General features: G+C 36.8%; 1 protein-coding gene across 1 annotated transcript in view; it reads left to right on the forward strand.

Annotated features, from left to right (window-relative positions):
• The window catches only part of SKAP2 (src kinase associated phosphoprotein 2), a 175,115-nt gene that overhangs the window by 86,517 nt on the left and 66,769 nt on the right, over positions 1-21,829 (forward strand). The window contains exons 5-6 of the mRNA XM_055420987.2: positions 12,487-12,564; positions 13,515-13,598. Of these exons, the coding sequence (XP_055276962.1) occupies positions 12,487-12,564; positions 13,515-13,598 (162 nt within the window). The remainder of the gene's footprint in view (positions 1-12,486; positions 12,565-13,514; positions 13,599-21,829) is intronic.

Below are 21,829 nucleotides of genomic sequence, written 5' to 3' on the forward strand. Positions count from 1 at the left end.
AAGGAGATCCAACCAGTCCATTCTAAAGGAGATCAATCCTGGGTGTTCATTGGAAGGACTGATGCTAAAGCTGAAACTGCAATACTTTGGCCACCTCATGCGATGAGTTGACTCACTGGAAAAGAGTCTGATGCTGGGAAGGATTGGGGGCGGGAGGAGAAGGGGACGACCGAGAATGAGATGGCTGGATGGCATCACCGACTCGATGGACATGAGTTTGAGTGAACTCTGGGAGTTGGTGATGGACAAGAAGGCCTGGCGTGCTGTGATTCATGGGGTCTCGAAGAGTCAGACACGACTGAGCGACTGAACTGAACTGATGCTTTTATTTTCAGTTACTAGAGGAAAAAAAACATGCTTTGCATTAACTGTTCTAATACTGAAGTTTCAATTTGTTTTCTGTAGTAATTTACTCAGTTACATAAATAACAATGTTTTCTAATTCCTTCAGTTACCCAGATGTGTATAAGGTTACCAGTTCATATTGTAGAGTAGACTCATACTCTTATTCTCAGTAACATGTTGTTCTGTGGATGTTTTATTTAGGTAAAGTGGTCATGTGCAAATGTTTTGCAAGCTAGAATTATTCTGGCACTGAGAACTTTAAGGACAGCTGCTGATTTGTTTTTGCGTTAAGGTTATCTTCATCCAGGCCCTGCAAAGCTATTAAACCTTACAAATTTATATGTAAATTTATAAATAAGAGTATATATCAACATTACTTCCAGCTTGGCTGCTTGTTAAGGGATATGACTCTTAAGCAGTTACAGAAAAGAGCTGTCTTAGCTTCTTGCAGGGGTCGTATCTTCTGCCTGGGATTTAATATTTACCAAAAGTTTGATCAAGACAAGTAGTATTTTAGAGGGATTGTCTGAAAAATGTTCAGGGTGCCTATTCCTATAGGCATTCTGTGATTTTATCCTTAAGTTTAACAAAACTGTTTGGGAGTTGTATACTTGGGCTACTTGGTTTTGTACTTGGTAGAATTGCTTTTACTGAATCTTACTTTGGCATTATGCTGTTGGCTCAATATGAGTGATGTTATACAAAGCAACCCTATGAAACTTTTATTTTACTTACTCTAAGATTATTATTGAGGACATTGTGACCACATGGGGGAAATTTCTTTCTTATTTCACACACATACATACAAATTTCTCCTGTTTGCTTTTAATTTCTTTACCAAATATATCTATACAAATGCCTGTGAAGGGAAGGGAAATGGGAGGGGGGTTCAGGATGGGGAACACATGTATACCCATGGCTGATTCATGTCAGTGTATGTTAAAAACCACTACAATATTATAAAGTAATTAGTCTCCAATTAAAATAAATAAATTAATTAAAAAAGAATTCATACAACACGGTTAAAAAAATGCTTGTGAAATGCTTTGTGGGGGAAATAAAGCAGTGTATTACTAAATTAATAGGTAAGGATGTTGGACTACTTGGTTTTGTACTCGGTAAAATTGCTTTTACTGAATCTTTCTTTGGCATTATGCTGTTGGCTCAATATGAGTGATGTTATACAAAGCAACCCTATGAAAAATATGTTTCAGATGAGAGGAAGATAAATTGTGCGTGTGTGTGAGTGTGTGTGTCTAAGTGAGAGAGGGAGAAAAGAGAACATGCATGCATTTCAAGAGGATCCTTGTAACACTTTGAATGGCAGAATCAATCCCTACTCAATACTTTAGGTTAGTCATAAAATGATTTCACAGTTGATATTTTCATACTAAATATTTTTCACTTATTCTCACCACCCCTCAATAATAGATTCTTTGGGGAAATGGGAACAGAATGTTTATGTATGTATATATGTTTATGTATCTGTTCTTTCTTCAAGGCAGAAACAAAAGTGTATCTTATATTATACAATATAGAAGACATTCTGTGGATTCCTATTTCAGATACTTCAGATATAATCTTATATTGTTAATGACTTTAAACTTTTTATACACAGAACAGGAAAAATAAATCAATGAAAATGAACTTAAAAGAATATTGTAAATTAGAAAAATGTTACTTTTATTCTAAAAATAATTATAAAAATGTATATCTTAAATTTAAAACATAAAACAGTTACAAAAGAGAAAAAATAAGATTGCTGTATAGCCTATGCGAAAGTAAAACATAGTTGAATGGAAAGGAGCTTAAGAATCCAGCCTAAATTATATTTATTTCGTATGTAGTATAGTTTGCGAGAGGAATCTGCATATAAAAAGAGCTTCTTTTTCCTTCTGTAGCTATCAGTTTTCTCATTACTAATTTGTCTCATGTTTGTGTGAATGTGTTTTTAAACCAAAATGGAAATCTTTTAAAATGACATTTTTAGGAAGTAAAATTTATTTCTCTAAAATCTTGTAGAAAATGAAACAAATGTTCTAGAATTTTAAATGCATAATTGTGATTAATGCCACAGAACAGTAATTCAATGATATTGTCTTATAGAGTTTCTGTAGATGCCCTCAGTCACTAAGTCATATTTGACTCTTTGTGACCCCATGGACTGTAGCCTGCCAGGCTTCTCTGTCCATGGGATTTTCCAGGCAAGAATACTGGAGTGGATTGCCATTTCCTTCTCCATTCTGTAGATGACATTCACTTATTTCATCAACAGTAGGACATAGCATTTCAGAGAATGGGCTTCATTGGACAGACCTGGGGTGCTGGCTCCACCACATACCTGTGACCTTAATTTTCCATTGGTTACCTTTGGGGATGTAAGAGAATAAAATGAGATGATGACTATATCGTGCTTAACTCATGGTAAAGCCTTAAAGACATAATAAGTGTTGCTGCTGCTGCTGCTAAGTCACTTCAGTCGTGTCCAACTCTGTGACCCCATAGACGGAAGCCCACCAGGCTCCCCCGTCCCTGGGATTCTCCAGGCAAGAACACTGGAGTGGGTTGCCATTTCCTTCTCCAATGTGTGAAAGTGAAAAGTGATTGAAGTTGCTCAGTCGTGTCCGACCCTTAGCGACCCCACGGACTGCAGCCTACCAGGCTCCTCCATCCTTGGGATTTTCTAGGCAGTAGTACTGGAGTGGCCTGCCATTGCCTTCTCCGTAATAAGTATTAGCTGTTGCAATTATTATTACTTTATTGAACCATGATGATATTTGTTTAATATATTTGTTATTTATATTTGATGATACTTTTTTAAAAGATGCTTAAAACTTACAGTCTGTCAGTATGGTAAAGGTTGTATTTGATACAGAGCTAATATAAGTAAGGAAGGAGTTCAGTTCAGTTCAGTTTAGTAGCTCAGTCATGTCTGACTCTTTGCGACTCCATGGACTGCAGCACTCCAGGCCTCCCTGTCCATCACCAATTCCCGGAGTCCACCCAAACTCATGTCCATTGAGTCAGTGATGCCATCCAACCATCTCATCCTCTGTCATCCCCTTCTCCTTCTGCCCTCAATCTTTCCCAGCATCAGGGTCTTTTCCAATGAGTCAGCTCTTCCCATCAGGTGGCCAAAGTATTGGAGTTTCAGCTTCAACATCAGTCCTTCCAGTGAACACCCAGGACTGATCTCCTTTAGGATGGACTGGTTGGATCTCCTTGCAGTTCAAGGGACTCTCAAGAATCTTTTCCAACACCACAGTTCAAAAGCATCAATTCTTTGGCGCTCAGCTTTCTTTATAGTCCAACTCTCACATCCATACATGACCACTGGAAAAACCATAGCCAAATAGCTATAGCTGGAGAGAAATTTGTATTATTAAAAGGCTTTCAGACTTTATTGTAGTGGTTTTTCTTTTCAGCTTTCTTGTTTTCTTATGTATGGAGCCATGGACTTGGCGAATTTACATTGCTATTTAAAAAGAAGAAGTAACATTTTAGAATAGTTATCTCAAATATTATATTTCTAAATCTCCACAATAATTCTCCATAGTGTGCCCTCTTAAGACCTACATTCAAAGATTTGCTGCTGCTAAATCGCTTCAGTCGTGTCCGACTCTGTGCGACCCCATAGACGGCAGCCCACCAGGCTCCCCCGTCCCTGGGATTCTCCAGGCAAGAACACTGGAGTGGGTTGCCATTTCCTTCTCCAATGCATGAAAGTGAAAAGTGAAAGTGAAGTCACTCAGTCGTGTCCGACTTTTAGCGATCCCATGGACAGCCCACCAGGCTCCTCCGTCCATGGGAGTTTCCAGGCGAGAGTACTGGAGTGGGTCGCCAGTGAAGCACTTAATCAACTATAATTCAATAAAAAAAAGTCAGGTTGGGGCACATTTTTGTGTTAAAGTAAAACCTTAAAATCCAATTCATAACCATATATATACTTAATTATTTAGAATATCTTCAAATTTTGATATATTTATAATTTTGTTTTTAATTTAAGGAAAAATATATATTCCATTTTAAGCTTGTACCACAGTTTCTCTGTGTTCGTGTATCATAAACTTTAAAAAAATGTTGCTTTTCTGAATTTAGCTAAGTTTTTTTCTTATTACAGAGAAGATGTGGACAGATACATAAGTTTCAAATATATGCAAAAATCAACAGCCAGTTGATATGATAATGAGGGAGGGGTACAGTAGGCACAATAATAGTGCCTCAGGGAAGTCCACATCAGAATCCTTTGGAGTCAGATTGCTAATCAGCTGACCTTAAAATAATGAGATTATCCAGGTGAGCCAGGCAAGAATACTGGAGTGGGTTGCCATTTCCTCCTCCAGGGACTCTTCCCGACCCAGGAATTGAAACTGGGTCTCCTGCATTGCAGGCAGATTCTTTACCAACTGAGCTACAAGGGAAGCCCATAATATAAATACAAGAACCTTTTAAATGAGAAGCTAGAGAAGGCAATGGCAAGCCACTCCGGTACTATTGCCTAGAAAATCCCATGGATGGAGGAGCCTGGTAGGCTGCAGTCCGTGGGGTCGCTAAGGGTCGGACACGACTGAGCGACTTCACTTTCACTTTTCACTTTCACACATTGGAGAAGGAAATGGCAACCCACTCCAGTGTTCTTGCCTGGAGAATCCCATGGACAGGGGAGCCTGGTAGGCTTCCGTCTATGGGGTCGCACAGAGTCGCGCACGACTGAAGTGACTTAGCAGCAGAGAAGGAAATGGCAACCCACTCCAGTACTCTTGCCTGGAAAATTCCATGGACAGAGGAACCTGATAGGCTACAGTCCATGGGGTTGCAAAGAGTTGGATAAGACTAAGCGACCTCACTTTCACTTTTCACTTTAAATGAGAAGAAGGAGGCAAAAGAATTGGAACCAGAAAGAGGGCATTGTGAAAAAGACTCAAATGACCATTGCTGGCTTTAAAGATGGAAGGAGGCCAATAGCCAGTGAAATAGGTCGGCCTTTAGGGGCTGGAAAGGGAAGGAAATAGAGTCTGTCCTCCAGGCTCCAGAAGGAACACAGTCCTGCTGACACCTTGATTTTAGCCCATGAGACACTTTTGGACATCTGACCTCCAGAACTGGAAAATTAGAAATTTATGTTGTTTTTAACCACTAAAAAAAAAAAAAAAGATACAGTCAGACACAAAGTAGCTGAGAAGTAACTGTATATAGGAGATGAAATTTGATTTAACTTATTTCTGTGGAATCTAATGACGTATTATTAAAAAGTAGCTTTTACCAAAATATAAAAGTATAAGGAGTGCCCAGTATTATAAATATATGAAAAAGAAGTCTTGTTTATACGGTGAAATAACTCATATTGAACCTTATTTTAAAATGATGGATTCAGTACATTGATATGATTTTATCCCTATAAATAACTGAAGGAGTCTTAACAGACATTTCCACAAATTGGTGTATCTGGAATTTTTGGATAAAAGCATTTTTTAAATTCTATAAGCAATAATTTTAATGTATTAAAAAATGTGACAGCTTAAGGTCTATCACTGGACCAAAGAATCAGAAATCTTCAGGAGCTATTATTTTTACATTTAAATTTATGAGCTAAGGACAGCAGTCCTATACTAAATATTTATCTCAAAAAGCTGTCTTCAGATAGGTAATTAGTTCAAATCCTGGCCATACTTCTTAAGTAAAAGAAGCAGTTTTAAGTGAATGAGGCTAATATAACTTTATGGATAACATAATCCACACATACTTTCAATCTATGGCTTTTTGACTGCTATTTTAGTGGTTATTGATGAACCCCCATGAGTTCAGATTTCTCTTAATTCTGATTCTTAATTTTTCTATTATTGCCACTTGAATTTTACATATTGACAGATTTCCATGAAAATCAGTATCAGCCACAGTTACACATATATATTTGATATAATAAAGCTTTTGATTGGACTCTGAACAAGCATTTAATATATCTTTTGGACCATATTCATGAAGCGTTTCCTGTGAGCACAGAGCTGTAATATTGAGTTATTATCTTCTTTGGTTTCAGATAGACCTATTGATGATTCTTATGAGGCTATTGGAATTTCCATATCAAGAAACAGTTAATAAAGGCAAATGTGAATTACCCTAATAGTTATTTGGTTTTTGCTGAGTAGCTTTCAAATTGACTTGCCATTTTATAGAGGGGGTGGAGAGACTAACAGATGGCAAACCTGTGAGTTGCAACTTCTATTTTTGCCCTTGGTGTCATCACAGGGACTTTATCAGTCTTTGAATCTGGTAGCCAAGGCTTAACTACCTCTGGGGATTCTAAGGTCCTGCTAATTGGAAGCTGATCACCTTTGTGTCTAACCAAATATGATCCTTTTTTTAAAAAAATAAGTATCATGATAGATTTAGGGATCACCAGTACTAGTATATTCATTGGTTAATCCTTTCTGAAGAGAGTAGTAGTGATACATGAGAAAATGAACTCTATAAAAGGACTATGCTAAGGAAACACAAGTAGTAATCTTTTAGTTACTGGAGTAGTTCTTAATTAAGTGTTACTGTTGTTTCATGTGTCCTTTGAATACATAATTTTCATGTTGCCACTAAAAAAAAAACTGATGAAAAGATTTGAGATTCCAAATTTTCCATGTGAATTAAGTTAGTAGAATATGACAAATATTTATGTATTTATTTTCTTTCACAGCTATTCCAGGCCGTGATTCTAGTTAGAAATTGAACCTTTGAAATGACATAGACAATTCTATGCTAGATCTAAAGGCAGTTATCCATTGTTCTATGAAAATATGTTGTGAACAGTTTTCACTTTAGATTTTTTTAAAGTTAAATCCATCTTGATCCTTGGCTATTTATTATTGAAAGTGCAAGAAGAGTATCAATGTGTATATATTTCATGGAATCTTAGAATGGGGTATTATTTAATATTTTATTAAATATTGTTATTAAATATTTTAATATTTAAAGTATTTTAAAAGATAGAACTTATTTCTTAAATATATGGCTATATTTTGACTTCCCTGGTGGCTCAGACGGTAAAGTGTCTGCCTATAATGCTGGAGACCTGAGTTCAATCCTTGGGTCGGGAAGATCTCCTGGAGAAGGAAATGACAACCCACCCCAGTACCCTTGCCTGGAAAATCCAATGGATGGAGAAGCCTGGTAGGCTATAGTCCATGGGGTCACAAAATTATTTAATATTTTATTAAATATACTGCAAGGAGATCCAACCAGTCCATTCTAAAGGAGATCAATCCTGGATGTTCATTGGAGGGACTGATGCTAAAGCTGAAACTCCAATACTTTGGCCACCTCATGAGACGAGCTGACTCACTGGAAAAGACTCTGATGCTGGGAAAGGTTGGGGGCGGGAGGAGAAGGGGACGACGGAGAATGAGATGGCTGGATGGCATCACCGACTCTGTGGACATGAGTTTGAGTGTACTCCGGGAGTTGGTGATGGACAGGGAGGCCTGGCGTGCTGTGATTCATGGGGTCGCGGAGAGTCGGACACGACTGAGCGACTGAACTGAACTGAACTGAAATATTGTTATTAAATATTTTAATATTTAAAAGATAAAATGTATTTCTTAAATACATGGCTATATTTAAATATTTCAGTATTTTTCCTCTTAGTTTCAATGGAAAAAATTAAAACTGTAGATTAATAAAATTACTAAAATTGGGTAATACCTTACTTAGGTTTTAGGTAATTTGTTTTTTTATATTTTCATGCTTTGGAACTCTTCTCTATTCTAGAACCCAATCTTTTAGCTTGCTGGTGGACTATGTCCACTATATAACACAGTTTGATTTTAAGACAAAACTTTCAAGACACAATCTAGAATTCTTGAGTTATCTTTTAAACACAGTGACCTTGTAAATAAAATATTGATACCTACCTAACTATAAGAAAATTTGGATTCCACTGCTTCCTTTTTCCCACTGAGTTAGGATATATTAGGCACGTGATACTTGTTTCTTTGAATTTTTTGTGACATTGTTACCATTTTGCATATTTCAGATTCCAAAATGTCAAATTGGAAGAAGACCCATTCCTTGCCTGCTCTTGTAGGGTATTAGTTTTAATGTCTAATATTGATCTTCTTTAGAAAAGTTGGACTATTATATAAGAAATACATGCTTATATTATAAAAGAAGACTTGTCTTTGTCAGTATATGTTTATTTTATCAGGGTATTGAAAATTTTTGGCCACTTTAGAAAGCTATGAGGTGATAGTCTGCAGTATAATAAATAAGCTGCCCTGGAGTATAGGTTAATTATTTTTTCTCCTTTGAGTTAGGATATAATCTCTCTATCAACCACTTTCATATATTCAGAAAGAAATCTTCAAGTTGCTTTTAAAATAACTGTAATGCTTAACTCATACAGTTACCAAATCATGCTTTTTTTCATTTTTCTGATTAAATTCCCTAGGCAACATTAAATAGTCTTATAGTCACATTGGTAACCATTCATTTGAATTAATAGTTATGCTAAGTATAATAATAATAATATTTAATTATAATTAATAAAAGCCAACATTTATTGGGAGACGGCAATGGCACCCCACTCCAGTACTCTTGCCTGGAAAATCCCATGGATGGAGGAGCCTGGTAGGCTGTGGTCCTTGGGGTCTCTAAGAGTCGGACATGACTGAGCGACTTCACTTTCACTTTTCACTTTCACACATTGGAGAAGGAAATGGCAACCCACTCCAGTGTTCTTGCCTGGAGAATCCCAGGGACGGGGGAGCCTGCTGGACTGACGGCTATGGGGTTGCACAGAGTCAGACACGACTGAAGTGACTTAGCAGCAGCAACATTTATTGAATGCCTAATCCTGTGCCAAAGGATTAAAGCTCAGTGCTAAACTTATTTTTGAGACAAGGGTGTGAATTTTGATAGTGAAACAGAGTTGATAATATAATTGTGAGTTTGTTGGAATGTTGTAATTGGCTGTGATGCATAGTTTCTCTTGGTGAGATAATATAATTGTGTTTGGCAGATTTTCAGCAACTCTTTGTTGATACCTGCCAGATAGGTTTATATTAGCTTTACCTTTCTTTTCTTCATGTATTAGCATACCTGCATTTGTGTGTATGTGTCTGTTAGTTGCTCAGTGGTTGTCTGACTCTTTGCAATCACATGGAATATAGCCCCCCAGGCACCTCTGTCTGTGGTAGTCTTATTAATACTTATTTGGACCATAAATAAGGCTGAGTGCCAAAGAACTGATGCTTCTAAACTGTGGTGCTGGAGAAGACTCTTTCGCATCCCCTGGACTTCAAGGAGATCAAACCAGTCAATCTAAAGGAAATCAGTCCTGAGTATTCACTGGAAGGACTGATGCTGAAGCTGAAGCTCCAATATTTTGGCCACTTGATGCAAACAGCTGACTCATTAGAAAAGGCCCTGATGCTGGAAAGGATTGAAGGCAGGAGGAGAAGGGGGCAACAGAGAATGAGTTGGTTGGATGGCATCACCAACTCAATGGGCATGAGCATACTCTGGGAGATAGTGAAGGACAGGGAAGCCTAGTATGCTGTAGTCTGTGGGGTCACAGAGTTGGACACAGTTGAGCAGCTGAGCAACAATAATAATTATTTGAATCAATATGTATCTCCTTAAATGGTGGCATACTGTTGATCATTGTATTGTAGGTACAGTGATATGAGGTCTAAATGATGTGAGAGTTCATATTTTTTAAAGAGAAATTATTACTTTTTATATCTTGTTACAAATTTTCAATTTCTACCATCAAAAAGTACTAAGTGTTTATATGTTTATGGTGTTATACAAGTTAAATGGTTCTTCTAAGAACTTAAAATCTGAAGTACCTAAAGGGATTACCATTACTTTACTTTTACTTTTAAAAAAATTCATGTGTATATTAAACAAAACCTCGGTGTTGGACAAATAACAAAAGGAGTTTAGAGAAATGTAATTTTTGTCAGAAAATTTGTTTTTCCCTTTTAAGAATGAAATAAAAGGTTTTATATTAGAGACATGAATTTAGAATTCAGAATAAGTGTTGCTTGTGACATCAAATTTTATTTATTTACCAGATGGAAATTTAATCAACATTTTTCTTAAAGCAAGAGCTTCAGGTTATATATATTCACCTTCATAAATTCTAATTCCCTTTCTTCTCTTCCACTTCTTCCCCTCTGTTTTTCTGGACCAGTAACTTTTAAAGTTGAAAGCTATGCTAAAGGTACCCATTTCTCTTCAGAATATGAAGTTTCTTCTTAAGATTTAGAGCATTTGTTTTATATGTAAAGAACATTTATTTTATGCCCCAATGGATATGAGAGGGTCATGGCACTACTTCTCAATGAGCCTTATCTAGCCAAGTGGAGGTAATTAAATCCCTCACTGTGCCCTTTTGTATTAGACCTAAAGACTGAAAAGTTGCCTCTTCCTTGCTGCTGCTAAGTCGCTTCAGTCGTGTCCGACTCTGTGCGGCCCCACCAGACTCCTCTGTCCCTGGGATTCTCCAGGCAAGAACACTGGAGTGGGTTGCCATTTCCTTCTCCAATGCATGCAGGCATGCTGAGTCGTTTCAGTCATGTCCGACTCTGTGCGACCCCATGGACAGAGGCCCACCAGGCTCCTCTGTCCAAGGGATACTCTAGGCAGGAATACTGGAGTGGGTTGCCATTGCCTTCTCCGAATCATTCAGCTACTTATAAGTAAAACGATCGCTGAAATATCTGATGGTTAACTCACCGTCCCACTCCCCCTCCCACTCCCCCTTGGGTAGCTTAATTTCATCCACAAATGAGTGCTTAAGAGTTTGTTTCCATCACCTAAAAGACTCAAAATTATTTACGGGATGTTTGCAGTGAATTTTCTATTTTTACCACTGTGCACAAACCACGTAGAAATTTTTTCATGACATACAATAATCATATTAAATATTTAATTAATATGTTTGCTTTCTCATTCTGAAACGTCATCCAAATGATGCTTCCTCCAAAGGGATTTTGTATCGTTCACTTAAGAACACTATGTGCCAGTTACATGAAAGACTGAGTCCAAGCATACTTCCACAAAAACTAAACTATCATCTTGCTTAGTTGAAGAGGTAAATACTTTGGGAATCTTATTTAGAAAGAAAATTTTCCTAAATGGTTTTATATTAGCTAAAATTTTGTATTTCTATGTGATATAATATTTCTGTTTGTCGGTATAACCTAGTTTAATTTAAAAGATGCTATTAATCATTTTTCCTTTTCTTTTAAAAAAGCAAGTCAAACTATAGTCACCTTCTTTAATTTAGTGGTTAACCAGGACTTACTCACATAGATAAGATTCCTTTATGTTAGTTTTATTTTATGTACAAAAATACTATACTAAATAACTTTTACCTTCAATGGATTAAATGGATATATTGATTGGACAGTTGTTCAAACTTTCCCACTGGCTTTCCTTAAAATTTTATATGTATTTCAAAATTATTCCTCCATTTAAATATATTTTAATGATAATTGTTTTGTGTTTACTGAGCAAAACTGATCCACCAGGGAACTGAAATTAGTACTTTAATTTGAATTTTTGTTTCTTAAGGAAAAATAACATGATTTTATAGCTACTGGATATTTTTTAAAAACCCAGTTGGTAATTCTGTGATTAATTTGTATATAATAAGCTTCCTATCAAAACATTATTTATCATAAACTATTTTAAGACTATTTTTATTGGTGTATTCCATGGAAACTGTCATTGGACTGGTTATTTTCACTTGTTAGCATTCTAGTAAAATGCTGAAGCAACTGCAGTATATTTCCAATGAATTTATAAAGATGTTGAACACTATTATTTTATAACAGTGTCCTAGTCCATTCCTTATAGAATGCAGGTCAAAAAGTATCACCCTTTAGAGATCATTCAGTTACATAATATTATTGCATATTTGGGAGCATAATATATTAAGATGTAACAGTACAGAATATATTTTTGCTCTTGAGATTCACAGGAGGTGGAGAGGGACTAGCCTATGGAATACATATGAAATAAAACTAATAGACTTGGATTTAATGAATTTGAGTAATTAAAAGTATACTGAATCTAATGAGATCTGATACTTGATTTTTTTAAAAGGGATTACTCACTGCTTTTTTTGCTCCCTACCTTCCATAGGAAACCAGTTTCCTCCAATTGCAGCCCAGGACCTTCCTTTTGTGTTAAAGGCTGGCTACCTTGAAAAACGCAGAAAAGGTAAATTATATGATTCTAAACCTAAAAATCTAAGACTCTAAGAAAATCTAATGACATTATCCCAACTACAAAATACAGCTTTCAGCTCAGAGTACTTTCTAAGAACAAAATAAAACATTTGATCAAGTTTATTGTTGTCAACCTTGGGTATTTGTGGATGATTCAGGAGCTGTTTCCTGCCTCTTCCTGCCTTGACTATATCTCTAGGATGGGACTTCTCACTATTATCCCACCTGGCTGAGCAGAGGGTTATCTTTTTCCTGACCTGGCATATGCCATGTTTGCTGTGGTTCAGATCAAGTTTAGCATATTTTCTGCCATTTTCTGTTATTCATTCAATGTTCCTCTCTATTGGCTATGATAATTGAGAGTTGACCATATGGTTTCACTCTTTCAACACCAATATATAATAGAAATGAAATATGGAGGTAGTATTATGATACCAGAAATGAAAAGCAGAAAGCCTCTTCATTACCATTCAGTTTATCTCTCAGGAAGTCCCTTTGGGCCTCATATATATATTCCATTTGCTTTTCTTAGCTTTCCTAGGTGAATTTTAAAGCCTAAAGAGATAACAGAAACAATCTAGGTCAACTCCTCCTCCCTCCTTTTTATGACAGATGAGAAAATGTGACCCAGATGGATCAATTATCTTAAGACTTTGTAGTCAAATGCCTTTTTGACCATTCCTGTCCGGAAAGTTTGTTAGCCATGTAGTTGACCCCACAAATATAGCAGCCCCATCTCTGCTTCAGTGTGTTCCTTTTAACTTCGTTTTGTTTTGTTCGTGTTTTGGAAAAGAAGACACTAATTAGTCATAGAATTTTACAGCTAAAAGGAACCTTAGAAATCATATTAACTAACTTTTCCTTTTACAATAGGGAAATCACATTATATTTATAAAGGTAATATATATCATCTAAACTGTTTCTTTTCTCCCTTTATTGTAGATCACAGTTTTCTGGGATTTGAATGGCAGAAACGGTGGTGTGCTCTCAGTAAAACAGTGTTCTATTATTATGGAAGTGATAAAGGTAGTATTGGTGTTCAACTTCTATTGCATGAGGGTTTTGGGGGGCATCTTATGCCACCTCCCTTTTTTGGTACAGAACAAGCTGAAGACAAATAGAGAAAAAATAATTGAAAATTGTAATATTACAGCCTAAGAGTAATTAATAATTCTATTATTTGACAAATGCTCTAAATTTCATAGTGCCTTAAAAGTCAACACAACTGTGTTTTATTGAATTAGGAAAGAGAAAACTTTCATCTGTGTGGCCTTTTACCCCAGGAATTATTTACCTCCAGGCTATAATTGTAGAATATCTGAAAAGTTAAGACCATTAGGGTTGTGCAGGTTTTGAAGGGAGGAAAATATGTTTTGTCCTTCAAATATTTTAAAGAAAAATTCAGATAGCAATGAAACCTGTGCAACTCCTTTCTCAGCTTCTTTTGCAGGTTAAAGTGACAACAAATATTGGTGTGTTACTGTTCTAAGTACCTTAGCTGTCTAAGCTCTTAAGTTATATTAACTCATTTAACTACAGCTCTGTGAGGTAGCTACTATTATTAGTCCTACTTATTTTAGCTTTTGGAAAACCGAGGACAGAGAGATTAAATAACTTGTTCAAGGTCCCAGAGATGGTAATAGCAGTTTTGGAATTTGAACCTAAAGCATAATGTTTAGAGTCCGTGCTCTTAACCACTATTATCACTACATTAATTTAGAAACAATAAAATAACATTCTGTAACTTCATTTGCCAATTAATAACTATCTTAGTCATAGTTAACATAATTTTAAGTTCATTATTTGAACAAATAAAACCATTAAATACTAAAATTTAAAGAATGTAAGCTTTCTTAGTTTTGCTCTTATCTAGGAAAAACAAATCAGAAGTTGAATATTATAAAGTAAAGGTTCTATAGCATTTATTTCCAGAAAGAACACTTAAGGAGAAAAAAAGGCATAAAAGTCCAATATCACTGAATATAAACTTTCTCATGAAACTGAACTATTATTTGAAAGTTTATGTTTCATTTGACATTATTTGCAATTTTTAGGGTTTTTCTTTATTATCAAATTGGCAGATGTGATTATTATATTTCAGATAAATTTGAAATAAATGCATGATGCTAGAAACTGTTCCTACCTTTTGGTTAGTGGGCTTATCAAGTTAGAAATTAATTTAGTGGCTAGTTAGCATTCTGTTACTAATTTACATGTTCATGTGTAATAATGGTATCCATGAAATGTAAACTACAAACAACTATCAACAGTCTTCTTTCTTCTGCTAAGTCTTAATTAAGTAGATGATTTTATCAGGAAATTTAGAGTCCATGTTAAATTATGATTATCATAGATAATAAATGTGTTACTGTTATAGAAATATAATTTTGTATAGTAGTGTGAACTGAGATCAAGATTTTACTTTTCTGTGAAGAAATTTTTTCTATTTCATAAGACCAGGAGAGGGAGGTTTCAAATTCTTGTGACTTTGGTTAGTTAGGCTTCTATTTCTAATTTCTGTAAAAATCAAATAATACTAATATCTGCTTCCATCACTCATAATCCTAACTGGTATATACTAACTGTTAGGTCAAAGATTAGCAAGAGTCTTCCCCAAATCTAATACAATTTATCCCCAAATATAATCCCCAAGACACGTTTATATTTATTTAAAAAGCTAATACTCTAAATAAATTCTAGTTATTTGAGGGGAAAGTGATAGTGAAAATCACTCAATCTGACTCTTTGCAACCCCATGTACTATACAGTCCATGGAATTGTCTAGGCCAGAATACTGGAGTGGGTAGCCTTTCCCTTCTCCAGGGTATCTTCCCAACCCAGGGATCAAACCCAGGTTAGTTAAATTCCCATTTCAATTCTTGTTTTATGAGGCCTGAGGTAATAACATTCTTTTTAATTTGTGTTTTAAGTACTTTGAGATCCATCTAGCCACTACCAAAGCTTTTTAAAAATTACTATTCTCTCATTCCCTTTTTATGTGGATCTATGAAGATTTGGTTTATATTTCCTTAAGCTCTTCCCTGTCTGTCACTATGAAGCCTCCTGTTTCCACTGAGATTTCAGATCTGCTTTTAGCGGTTCTTTGGAATTCTTGGCCCCTTCTGGCTTTTAGGGACTTGGGAGGTGGGCATCTATCTTCAGACAGTTTTTAATTACTTGTTTGACATGATCCTAATTTCCTTAGTGTTGTTTTCTTCCCAAGAAAATGTATATGTCACATGAAATTTTTATTTTTATATGTGACATCAGATAGCTAATTTGTACATCAGTGTTTATGGTATGTTTGAACCATTAATCTAAACTTTGGAAAGAGCTATTTGGATATATGAGAACTATGATCCTCCAGCTAAGTAGGATTTAGATAAATGGATTACAGAGGCGCAGAAAAGTTGATACCACTTATTGGGTTAAACTGTACTTTGTTGCTCTTTGACAGTTACATGGTTCACATTTTCTAACTCACTGTGTGCCAAAAAACATTTGGACCCATCAAGATAATCATGGCTTAGAAAGACTAGTTCCAGCCTCTAGGGTGAAGAATACTATTACCTTTGTACCTGTAAATATTATCTGTATTTATCATTCATGATCATTTGGGGCCTTTATAAGGTATATATACATGTATACACATTTAAGATAATACATATATATATAAACATACTTTTGTATAACATACTTTCTCACTTTGTGAAACATGTCCTTGTTTTCGTCTCTTTCCTCTTCATTTGATTGTCATGGTTCAACTCATTTATCAAGACTCACAGAGAGTGAAAGGAGGGAGTACAAAAGACTAAAAAAGTGGGTTAGGATCAGATTGACAAGAGCCTTATGAGAATAAGGGCCCTGCTAAGTGTTTTTTCTTGAATATGACTTTTAAGCATAGGGCTCTATGACCAGAATTGGTTTTAGTGGGGGGCACTGAACTAGTCGAGGCAAGAGAGGTTATCACAGGCTGCTGAGAGGCACACTGAGGATTTAGTGCAGGTCCCTATCACTCCAAAGCCATGCTCTTTTCCTTAGCTTGGTGGTTACCAGCCCTTTCCTGGTAAATGCCTGTAAATGATTGCTCATTTAGGAGCTTGTTCCAAAGTCATATTTTTCTGTTTAACCTCTATGAGATCATGGATCAGTATTATGAACCTATCTCCTCCCACTTTTAAGGGGGTAGTAGTTAGTTTGTACAAAGTATCTCTTTTCTTTCCACCTAAGGGGCTTTGCTATCTCTACCCCCATTCCCTAGTTAAAGAAAACCCTAGCTTTGTATAGTATGTAGCAGCTGCAGGTAGCCTTTGTTCAAACAAGAGTCATTCTAAATGTACATCAAAAATTATTGAGCGTATCAGTGGTTTTAACTTTTTCATTATAGTATCTTTTCAATATAAAATGAAAGTCAGTAGAAAATCAGGCTTTTAAACATTCCAGGACAATAAACATATGCATTTCTGTTCAACTTATACCTAGGAGTGGAATTGCTGGGTGACAGGGTAAGCTTGCATTCAGAATACTCAGAATTGGTGGTAGGAATTTAAGCTTCAACCAGGGTTTACAGTTCAAAGTACCAGAAGCCAATTCTGGCAGATTTAAGAAGAAAGGAATTTACTGAAATTTACTGTTTATAGCATCATTATAATAAAAGATAGAAACTGAAAGCAATGTAAAAAAAAAAAAAAAAGAAAGAAAATCAGGCTTTTAACAGATAATTTAAAATAAAGTTTTTATCTTGGCAGGGAAATAAAATTTTCCATTGAAGTTGACCTCTCTGCTCTCTTACTTCCCTTACAATTTAACCATTGATAGGAAAAATAGGACATAGCTGTTCAATCAGTGTGAATGACAGTTATAAACTGTTTTGATGTTGAAATAGCATCGTAGTTCTCTTTTAGTACTTACAAAATATTGCTAGAATGGTAGTATTGTTTGTATAATAGGAAGTTCTGTCGTTTTATAGCAACAACTTTAGTAACAGCTGTAAAAGCTTACCTTTCTTCCTGATCATTTGATAGAGGCAAATTGTTGGCTCAGGACATTAGCATTTTGTAATTACATCATCGAGAGTCCCTTGTACTGCAAGGAGATCAATCCTGGGTGTTCATTGGAAGGACTGATGCTAAAGCTGAAACTGCAATACTTTGGCCACCTCATGCGACGAGTTGACTCACTGGAAAAGACTCTGATGCTAGGAAAGTTTGGGGGCAGGAGGAGAAAGGGACGACCGAGAATGAGATGGCTGAATGGCATCACCGACTCTGTGGACATGAGTTTGAGTAAACTCCGGGAGTTGGTGATGGACAGGGAGGCCTGGCGTGCTGTGATTCGTGGGGTCGCAGAGTCGGACACGACTGAGCGACTGAACTGAACTGAACTGAATTACATCATCGCTCGGTCGCTTAGTGGCTCAGTCGTGTCCGACTCTGTGCGACCCCATAGACAGCAGCCCACCAGGCTCCTTTGTCTCTGGGATTCTCCAGGCAAGAATACAGTAGCCGAATAGACTATAATTATTATCTGAATTTCAGCTGTAGAGAAAAAGTGTTGTATCCGCTCTTTGCGACCCCAAGGAGGCCACCAGGCTCCTCTGTCCATGGGGTTTTCCCAGGCAAGGATACTGTAGTGGGTTCCCATTTCCGTCACCAGGGGTTATTTCTGACCCAGGGATGGAACCCGCATGTCCTCCTTGGCAGGCAAATTCTTTACCACTGAGGCACCAGGGAAGCCATAGAGGGAAAGTAGGAATAGCCCCCCAAAAGTAGAAAGATTTAAATTCCGGTCTATAAGAATGCCTATAATTTATTTATTCTCAATTAACAGCTACTTCATACTGCACTTTTTTTTTTAAATCAGGTTTATTGCTGTGGTTGAAAGTGTATGGCTGCATACAGAAACCACTTGATTTTTATGCTTATAATGTACTTTTATTTTAAAGAAAAATAAAAGGTTTTAGAAATATCTAAAATTTCCTGCCACCAGACCATATGAGTCAAACTTATAATTCTAACTGAAGTGCTTCCCTTTAGACCTGTACACATTGCCTGTGTTTGTTTTTCAGAGCCATTTGGGGCTTTTAAGTAATAAATATACATGTCATATAGTATTTTTCTCTTTAAATAGTATAATTTGATATTTCCTCACGGTATAACTCATTTATGTAAGCTATGTAAACAGAGAAAATGTTCATGTGTGTTTAACTGAGGGCATAGAACAACTTACTAATCAGTTGGATAAAGTTTAGTGGGCATAATTCCACAGTATTAAGGGATGTATTTCCCTCTTTCTTGTTAGTGAGCATTAATACTTATGGAAATAGCATGAATTATTCACTAAGAGGGAAAGGCCTTGTTAAACGTAACAAGGAGATTTTATCAAAAATTTCTGAACACATGTTGTATCTTTCTGTTTGCTAACCATTTGTACCAAATTAGCATTCTTGGTATGAACAACGGAAACCAACTCTGTTTACACAAGAAGTTATTGGGAGAATATCAGCTCTCAGACAGAGTTGATGAGAAAGCTAAACAACTGGGCTCAGAAAAGCAGGCAGGGACTAAATGAGGTGAGGTGGCTGGAACTTCAGCCCAATCTGCATCTCCAGGGACAATCTGATTGGGACACACTGCTGGCCCTGCCAAGCCAGGACTTGTGATGTTGCTGTTATACACTGCTGCCAGTCGATGAAGGCGCTGCTAATGGAAATGGATTCTGAGCTCCTCCCTGATTCTTTTATTATTCAGTTCAGGTTTAGGACCCAGGCTGGTGCATCTGCTTGACTGATCTGAAAGAGGGAAAATCTAACCTCCCTCCAGCTTCTGTGGTGGGAAGTGGGCTCTGCCCCCTGAAGATCTCAGGACTAAAAATAGGAAAGATACTTAGATGCTGGAGATCCTCAAATGACAAATGGTCATAACTCATAGGGGTGCTAAATGATTTAGAATTATTTAGTTGCTATATTTATACTGTATTTTAAATGGTAGGAGAGTAGTTGGTGTTTTAAGCATATATTCTACAGAGCCAGGAAAAAAGAAAAAACAAGCATATTTGCTAGAAAAATAGGACTGGCTAGCTTTTGGGACGGAGAAGGCAATGGCAAGCCACTCCAGTACTCTTGCCTAGAAAATCCCATGGATAGAGGAGCCTGGTAGGCTGCAGTCTGTGGGGTCGCTAAGGGTCAGACACGACTGAGTGACTTCAATTTCACTTTTCACTTTCACACATTGGAGAAGGAAATGGCAACCCACTCCAGTGTTCTTGCCTGGAGAATCCCAGGGACGGGGGAGCCTGTGGGCTTCCATCTATGGGGTCACACAGAGTCGGACACTACTGAAGTGACTTAGCAGCAGCAGCAGCTTTTGGGAGGTGGCAGTGGGGTAGAGGGAGATAACATGGCAATACTTGATGAAGAAAAGGGAGAAGTTAAGAATGATGCTCAATTTTCTGGTTTGGAGGCTTCACTTAATGGAGGTACTGCTTATGGAGTAGGAGGATACACAGGAAAGATCACAAGTAAAGCGTGAATGAGGATAAGATGACCTCTGTTGTGGGCATGGTATATACACTGTGCCTATAGGACATTCAAGAGATGAAACATGGATAGTGAGAAGGTGAAGGTTTGGATATTCAGTTCTGAAGCTGGACTGAAAATAGAGAATTATGAGTCTCAAGCATATTGATAGAAATTGAATCCCTGGGATTGGGTGAGGTTGCCCAGTGAGTACTGTAAAGCAGGAAAAGAGCAGAATTTAGAGTGTAACCGTCATGGCTACTTAAGATATGGGCAAAGCAAGCTGAGAAAGTTGGGCCCATGTTGCAGGAGGAAATGAAAGCTGTAACACTTATCATATCAACTGAGACTTCATAAATTATATCTCCTCAAACAGTGGTTTTGCAAACACTAACGTGTATCAAAAATCACCTGGGTTATTTGCTAAAAACTTGCTTTCCTGTGCACACCCCCAGGGAATCCCATATAGCAGGTGCAGAGTGGTAGCCATTTCTACATTTTTAACAGGCATCCGAGATGATTTTACGATAGGTGATTCTTGAAATACATTTTGAGAAACACTTTCTAGGAGACAGTGTGAAATGGTTGAAAAAGCAAGGTTTTGGAATCAGACTTACATTACAGTCCTGGCTTTTACAGCTTTGGTTGTGTGACTGAGAACAAGCTGGTTATTTTAAAATTTTTTTCCCCCCTCATCAGTGCTGGGGATATAATAAACACCTTCTCTGTCTTAGAATTATTTCAAGATATATAGGGGGTATGCTAGATTACATTTCTGGCATATAGAAGGAGCTCAGGAAATATGACGGAGAAGGCAATGGCAAGCCACTCCAGTACTCTTGCCTAGAAAATCCCATGGATAGAGGAGCCTGGTGGGCTGCAGTCCGTGGGGTCGCTATGGGTCGGACCTGACTGAGCAACTTCACTTTCACTTTTCACTTTCACACATTGGAGAAGGAAATGGCAACCCACTCCAGTGTTCTTGCCTGGAGAATCCCAGGGACGGGGGAGCCTGGTGGGCTTCCATCTATGGGGTCACACAGAGTCGGACACGACTGAAGTGACATAGCAGCAGCAGCAGCAGGAAATATGATGTGTCTTTTTGGCCCTTGACCACACCCCTACCTCCCACCCCAGAACACAGCTGTAAACCTAAAAGTCAGTGAAGGAGTAGGAGGAAATAGCTATCATTAATGTCATGCATTTTGTTTTGTAAGAGATCAGAGCCAACTGCTTTTTTACCTTGAACCTACTGTTTTAGAATTGTGTAAAATTAAGTTACCAATTTAACAGATTTCATTACCTAGTTTCTCCTGGCAGTCTTCAGTTCTGTAGACATTAAATTCGAACAGCATAATACAGGCGAGATTAAAGTGTGAAACAGAAGCTGAGAGAAATTTAATAGCAGGACAGACACCTCAAAAATCCTGAGGGCATGAACATGTTGTAACATACTATAAAAACTAATACTCAAATTAGTATTACTAGTTCGTCAAGAAAATGTTAAATTATGTTTAACAGAATTGTCATATATTTCAAGATGACTTCCATTACAAAATCCAACAGTTTATAAAGTTTTGGCACTTTTAAGTGCTAAACTAAAACTTCTGCTAGTTGGGAAGTTTACTTAGGTAAAATATCTGATTAGTCTCTTACAGTTATGTATAAATGAACTTCTACGCCCTTGTTTCCTATTTGATTGGCATGTAACTACTTTTAAGTCAACAAGTGTCTTTGAAAC

Source organism: Moschus berezovskii, chromosome 3 (assembly GCF_049115385.1).
Source record: "Moschus berezovskii isolate FMDL1 chromosome 3, NW_MosBer_1.0, whole genome shotgun sequence".
NCBI classification, from domain to species: Eukaryota; Metazoa; Chordata; class Mammalia; order Artiodactyla; family Moschidae; genus Moschus; species Moschus berezovskii.